Here is a 7,475-nt window from a genome sequence, read left to right as displayed (position 1 = left end):
ATGAAGAGAAGCCCCAAGAAAGGGCGAGGCAGGGCGCGCAGGACAGAGCCTGGAGAGGGCAGGGCGCGCAGGACAAAGCCCAGAGGGGGTGCATGTATTGAAGGGCCCGGGAGGGGGCCACCACACCGACATAAGAACGTCCAGGACAACTGCGAGGCTTGGGGCGTGCTAAAGAGGGGAGGCAGGAGGCACACGTGGCCCATAAAGTTGGGGTGCACCATGTCACTCACTGATGAACAGGGGCCAGTACAAAGATAGCACCGTGCACAAGGGGGTCAGAAGGCAGCCTCCCATTTGATACTTGTAAGATCAAAGACATGGCGGGTGAGACAGAGGGTGCGTTTAGGGCCCAGACTTGGCACGGTAAGGGCACCGGGGGATCACGGCCGTCCCTGCGCCCCGCCCCGTGACAATGATGATTATTGACCTTTGGGGGATTTGACGCTGGTTCCCTGTTTAAAGAAAAAGCTGTTTAGTTTCTTAGTGAAAAAGAATGCGGATAGAAGGAAAAACATTACTTAATTTCACAGTTGCTTTTCTGAACAGCAGACCGTCAAGAAAATCAACTTGATGATAATTTTGTGAAAACTAATTACGATAGCTGTGCAGCATACGTAATATATTGGGTGGAGGAGTGGACTCATAGAGGACCGGTTCCATCACCTTATTTGGGAATTCAAGTTGACTTTCAAATATTAAAGTTAATGGGCAATACTAAATTGTAGGAACCTCACCTTTGCATACAAGATATAGTGGATGAAGAGAAGAGTAGTATCCTCTGGTCAACAATACAACAAGAGCAGAACTTGATAGACAGCCAAAGCACTGCTGTTGAGTTGCAGAAAAGATCAGACTTCTTGAAGTAGAGAGACCCTTCACCATCCAGACTGGACTGTATCTAGATGGCTATCCAAAGAGAAGTGTAGTTCCTGTATTCTCTGTTAATCTCACTTTGGTATCCAAAAAGAGCTTTCCAAGGCAATGGCATTTATCCCATTGGACTTCATATCTGGTGTGAGCAGAAAAAAATAACTGTGTCCACTTGGTTTCATTCTGTCTAAAAGACTTTGACCACAGGTCTAAGAAGTTCCTGTAAGCAAAACTGTAAAACTTTGCAGCATTTGTCGTAATGGGCCTCTCAGATACTATTTATAGAATGAATCTGGGCTCCATCTATCAGGTCCCATATGGCATTGTGGGGGAAAAAATGTGAGCCTTATCCAGGGAAAACTCGAGGTTCCATTCTTCTGCTACATCATCCTCTGCTAGGAAGATGCAACTGGATTGTGAGAGGATTTTTCCCCTCAGTTCTGCTGTAATACAAATTAAAGCTCTGCTGAAATCTTACACATGCTCTTCTATGAATCGTCACATTCCATTTCCCATTTATTATAAATAAGGAGAAAAGCTATGCAGAAATGAGACAATTTTCACATCTGATCATTCTCATTCTTTCAGCAGCTCTCTCCTCACTCAACCCAACTTTGTAGTTTGGGAAATGACTGGAACCCTGTTTGTAACCAATGGAAAGCTTTCTCTTAAGGAAGTGTCTAATATAATTTCCTTAAAGTTTGTTTTATATAATTTAAAAGTTAGCATTATAATGCTAACAGTCAGCTGATTGCGGGTCTCAGCAGGTTTGAAAGAACTCTTCTGGTAACTTTGGTTGAAAAATGGGGCTTAGTCACCTAACTACAATATTGGACCTTTTCCAAATTCCATTAGGAGGCATTACTCATTGGTTATAAATGAAGAGAGAAGCTGTTAACAGATATATCTTAGCTGACAATGGTCTGCTCTCTGCTTCCCAGTATTATTAATAATTGCCTTGTGGTTGCTTCTATAGTTTCTATGGGGCTTCATTTTGCTAAGCATTATGAGCTCACACAAGAGAAAAACAGTCCCTTCCCTAAAGAATTTAAGGCAGTTTAACTTGTCCCAGCCTACAAGCCTACCCTGCCCACACATGCTGACAGTGGGTAAATGCTGTCATTTTTGTTTTTTGTTTTTTTTCTCCAACACATCAAAAAACCATTCTGTTATACAGTTGATATCACTGTTCTGTTCACCTTAATTTGATTTTGCACCCCTTCTCTGCATATCTCAGTTATTGCTTGACTGCTTATTAAACCACTCGTGCTAACAATACTGTACACAACACCACATCACCATACATTAATTGTATACATACATAAAAGTTAAATAATACCGTGTTGGTTTGTGCCTTTAAACAAAAAAACATTACAAATAGCTTTAAAATACTTTAAAAAATAATATTGGCTTCTATAGCATATTGCTGATTGTTTCCCCATGATTAGGATACACTTAAACAAAATTCTGAAGAGTGAGGGACAGCTGGAAGAATGACAGATTCTAAGTTTATGATACACATAATCTCATACAGAGATTTTTATCTAATCTAGCTTTATTTACCATAGGAGAGAAGTTGTATGCTTTTGTTATATAACATAATTTTCTGTTTTGATTATGAAAATATTTAAAAGACCAAAATACTCTCAGTTAACGATTGCTTGCATGTTTTCTCATTAGTTTGGTCTGCAAAAAAAATTGTTGAAACTAATTATACTTCTGGTTTAATATTTAACAGGAAACAAGCAATGCTGTGGTTACAGGGAGATGTCTTCCGATCCAAACAGAAACAACGATCGTTTGAGGATGGAAGCATGAATAGAGTCCTCTGTGGCTTGGATGACATTTCAATCAGTGGGAGTTTTAATAAACTACAAAATCTCGACAGATATGGAGAGGTACGGATTCACTGAAAGTATTGCACATTGGTAGAGAGAGAGCTCATGTTTAATAACTAACTGTATGAAATGTTTACATATTTTTCTGTGATTTCTGAGGCGTGTTAAAATAATCTATTATAAATGCAAGAATAGGTAAATTCATTTAGAAAAATAAGAACATACTGAAGACTGAAATAAGAGGCAAAGGCTGTCCAATCACCTTTTCCAGTACAGACTGGAGCTTGCAGCCTAACTGGCTGTGACCTAGAAGTTTTCACTCCCCTCCCCCTCACCCCATTGCACTTACACTGCTGCCTGCACTAACTTGACCCCTCTGCAGTGAGGGAAGTGTGGATGCAGCAGGTTCCAAGCAGAGAGAAGCATGGCAAAGGGGTGGACAGAATGGTAGAGCTCCATGCTGTTGATCCCTCAGGCTAGATTGGACCTCGTCACAGGTTATAGATTGCTAACCCCTGACCTAGATTGTTTTCATAGGCTGCTTACAGATGTTAAAAAAACTCAAACCAACCAAAAATCCACTTTACTGGAAGAAGCAGTGTGTTAGTTTGACCTGGCTCTGCAGCATCTGTATAGGTTGGTTGCTTCAGTGTGGCTTTTTGGCACTTTTATCTAATAGTTGATTCAGTCAGCTGTTAGAGAAAAGCACCAAAAAAGCCCCACTAATCCACTTGATGTATACAGATGTTAGGTGAGCTGGGTCCAGCTAACAGTGCCTCTTTTGGGCATGATCTGGACTTGGTGTTAGACCGCACTGAGTTTAAAGTGACCCTTTTATGTCTGTAAGCAGCCATAATGCTTTTTGCTACAAAGTATCACTTCATTGTTTTCATTGATTCCTAGGGGGGCTACAGTTCATCTCTTACTGGACAGTTTTTCAGGTTATTTCACCAGAAGCATAGGTGAATTTGTTCTGTGATAGTAATCATTAAAAGGCATTGTACGCAAAGATGATATGGTTAGTACTGTTTCCTCTGTCCTTTTTTGGGCAGCTGCCTCTAGTAAACCGAATCGCTTAAACATCTCTGGTTCTGATAAAGAGGATGGAATGGAGTGGAAAAAAGAGTAGAGAAAATTCTGTGGAGTATTTTGCTGCTGTCCCTGATGCAAGAATGAGATAAAATAGCATGGTCTGAGCAGATTACTGATCAACTGTCTCCTAGTAAGGTGAAATAGATATAAAAATAGAAGAACAATTGGCCAGTCATCACCATCCTTCAAGTATGAATGTATTATTGCCACTATCTTGAAGGATGATGCTGACTTATATTTCAGGAAATTTCAGATTCTGCTGATGAAATCAGCCTTTTTGATCTGATCTTGACCTTACGTCATAGTTAATCGTTACCTGTTTCAAATAGAAGTTAAGACTTACCTTTGTTCCAATTGGGATGGAACTATTTTAATGAACATACTTTGGAATCTGATAGATCTTGTTCAGATACTGTATACCCACTGGATTACATCAGCACTGGTGTGCTGAATGAAATATAAGGGTGGTCAGAAAAATTTCAACAAAAGTTTTGATGGAAAATGCTTTGACACATGGAGAAATGATGTCAAAATATGAATTTTTTTCCTGAAATCAGTGTCTCACATCTTGAATCTGTAGATTTTTGGGGGTCAGAAAGACCATGATGATCAAATAGTTTGGCTTCTGGGATAGCCCAGACCATCAAATCCACCAAGTCATTTGTGTGTCAAGATGATGCAAAACAATCTCTAATAAAACATCCTGCACTAAAGGAGTGCAAGGAGAAGAATATGATCCAATGTAATCACAGCTTTTGTGTAGAATTCTGTCTCTATGTTCAAGCATGTGAAGTAGGACCAAGGTAAGCTTTAAAAAAATTGAGAAACCTTCATTTAATTCTAAAAGCAAATTTTGAAAGTGGTGGGTTTTTTCGGTTATTTCTAACTTGGTTTTTGTTTCAATTCTTTATCTTTAAAAAAGGTTTGAAATAAAAATGTAGTACTTCACATTTATGCAAACAAAATGACTTTCTCGTTTGGGCTTTGGCCCAATTGAGGTTGAAAAAATAAATCTGTTTTCTGACCACTTCTCATTATACCAAACTGTCAGCCCATCAAGAGACTGGTGCATAGATACATCATCCTTTCATCTGTTCTTTGTGGGTTATCATGATTTACAGAAGGCAGATGATTGAAGAATCAGTGAGTGTTAGAAATAGTGGCATAAGTTTAATTGGAACTGGGTGAATTGCAGGGTAGAAGTTTTATGGGGTCTTTTTAATTCTTATGTTGTAGTGAAGGCAAAGAACTAAATCTTTGTTATAGTATCCATAAAGACTAGTTTGGCTGAACTATTCAGAATGCATTCAGATCAATCCATTCTTAGCTCTTTATTAACTGAAGAGCTTTGCTGACAGAATCCATCTGATTCAATAGGGCACTCAGCTTGTAGTGCCTCTTGCAGTAGGTGATAGGTCAACAAACTGCAAGTCAGCATTCTTCTACATATCACCTTAGAGAAATACACTCCATTTAAAAATGTCTTCCAAATTTAAGATGAATCACAATGTTATATTCTTTTTATACTAGTAAATGCTTGTCTCCTGTTACTGGTCAGTTTGTTACTTGGGTTCTAAGGCTGCTTGTATACTCCATGGGGGTTTAATTCCGTTTAATTCTCCCTAAATTGAAACAGTGGGTTTTTAAAAACACTGCTTCAATTTAGGGAGAATTAAACCAAACTAAACCCCTCTGGTGTGTACACAAGGGTGGGGGTCTGATCCTTACCTGCCTCTCTGGCGGGGAAGGAGGTGGGGAAGAAAGGGGACAAACTGCCAGCGGGCTGAGCGGTCCCTGAGCTGCGTGGGGGCCCTTCAGGTGGCACCTGCCTGCTGGCACCTGACCCAGGCGTCCCCCCACAGCCATGCAGGGAAGCACTGGGCCTCTGCCCAGCTCAGGCAGGCAGGCTCCAGGGAGGAAAAAAAAAAGTCAGGCTTGCCACTTCTTTTCTTCAGTGGAACCTGCCTGCATGGGCTGCCTCTGGGTCCCACAGCCCCTGAGCTGTGCGGGGCTCGCCAAGCCCCGAGCACATCAGCTTCCAATGTTGCACTGTTAGGTAGCAAACTAAAACACCTTGGAGGTGTTTTATCGTGCTGTATACCAAAGTTATTTAAAGTGGAATACGCCACCAAGCGTACAAACAGCAACACCATTAAAGCACTGCAAAAGGGCATTTAAGCCTCATTAAAGGCCAATTTTATGGCATGTACAAAGGCCCTAAAAGATTGAATTGTCTAGTTTACTGAGAGTGTGTCTGCAGATTGTAAATGCAAATATAGAGAGGTATCTGATTTAGTTTTTTGGCAAGGTAAACTATCCCCCACAAAACTCTATTACCAGGGCCAGTGAGCTTCCAGTACTCAAGCTAATTCATTCACAGCTAGGTGAGGATCCGTGCATTGCATTGCAGTCTGCAATGTAGACCTATCCGTAGAAAGTGCTGTTCTGTTACATGGAACTCATTAGAGGCAGAAGGACCTCCCTGTAGAAGGGATGAATTCCACCAGTTCATTAAAGCCAATTTTTTTTGTACTTTAAGACATAATTTCAGGGTACTCTTTGTGTGGCAGACTTTCATCAGCCATTTTAGCAAGTTTACATTTTAAATTTAACTATCTCAGGCTTAAACTGTTTATGTATGGGGGCTTTGTTTTAGTTTTGATTCTAGTTACAGTGCTCAGATGCCTAAGAAATAGATGCAGCATTAGAATGAGGGATTTATAAACTGTTTTCCCACCACAAATTTTCCTCTTTGCTGAACTCCAGACCCTTGTGCTTCCTTAGTTGTGACTTCATCTTGTTAAAGGAAACAGGCCTAGAAATAGAAAATTCTTATTACTATTTAACGTACTATTTGCAGATATTAGTGACATTAGCACCTAGGGACATTAGTCATGGACCCAAAGACTCATTGTGTTAATGCTCTGTAGACCCAGAATAAAAAAGTGTTCCCTTTCCCAGAAATCAGTCTTAACTTAAGAGAATGAACAGATGGGCACAGACAGATTGATGGGGGAGTTCCAGGAAACAATGAGACATTTGGCTAGCATGATATTGGTGTACCAGCAGCCAACTATATTTTTAATATTCTCCCAACAAAACCTATCCAAAAATTAGAGATCATGTCATTACAGTGTATTGTATTATTCTCTCTGTTTCTATGCTTTACCTCCTTCCTGTCAACCTTTAGTCTTGTTTTAGCTCCTAAAAGCAGAAACTCTTTGATTCTTTGTGTGATGTCTACAGCAATGAGTCTCTGATGTCAGCTGGGATACCTAGGAATTACCATAATGCAAAGAAATAAATATATTTAATCTTCAGGTATATAATCTTCAATACATACCTTGCTATGCAGCTAATACTTTTCAGGTACTTTAATGCCTAATTTCAGTTTTACATTGTTACTATCAGTACTGCTGTGAAAAGTACATTGTATGTATTTGTAGTTTAGATGCCACAGGCATATGCAAAATGTAGAACAGTGGTCTCCAACCTTTTTAAGTTGCAGATCACTTTTGGAATTTAAGAGAAACCAAAGATGTACCCCCTGCCCAGCAGGTAAGTCTGTGAGGAGGGGTAAGGGCCGTGGGGGGAGTGGGGAAGGTCGAGGCCCCAGCCCTATCCCCACTCCTTCCCTTACCACTGGGGCCTTGATTGCCCCCCCCCCCCCAAAGG

General features: G+C 40.3%; 1 protein-coding gene across 2 annotated transcripts in view; it reads left to right on the top strand.

Annotated features, from left to right (window-relative positions):
- Nucleotides 1–7,475, top strand: part of CDC14A (cell division cycle 14A) — a 203,199-nt gene that overhangs the window by 149,980 nt on the left and 45,744 nt on the right. For both annotated transcript variants that reach the window (XM_019501693.1, XM_019501692.1), the window contains exon 11: nt 2,609–2,768. In XM_019501693.1, the coding sequence (XP_019357238.1) occupies nt 2,609–2,768 (160 nt within the window). The remainder of the gene's footprint in view (nt 1–2,608; nt 2,769–7,475) is intronic.

This window comes from Gavialis gangeticus, unplaced genomic scaffold (assembly GCF_001723915.1).
Source record: "Gavialis gangeticus isolate Ggan-Ray unplaced genomic scaffold, GavGan_comp1, whole genome shotgun sequence".
Classification (NCBI taxonomy): Eukaryota; Metazoa; Chordata; order Crocodylia; family Gavialidae; genus Gavialis; species Gavialis gangeticus.
Note: the sequence above shows the minus strand (reverse complement) of the source record. Positions and strands in the feature narration are given on the sequence as shown.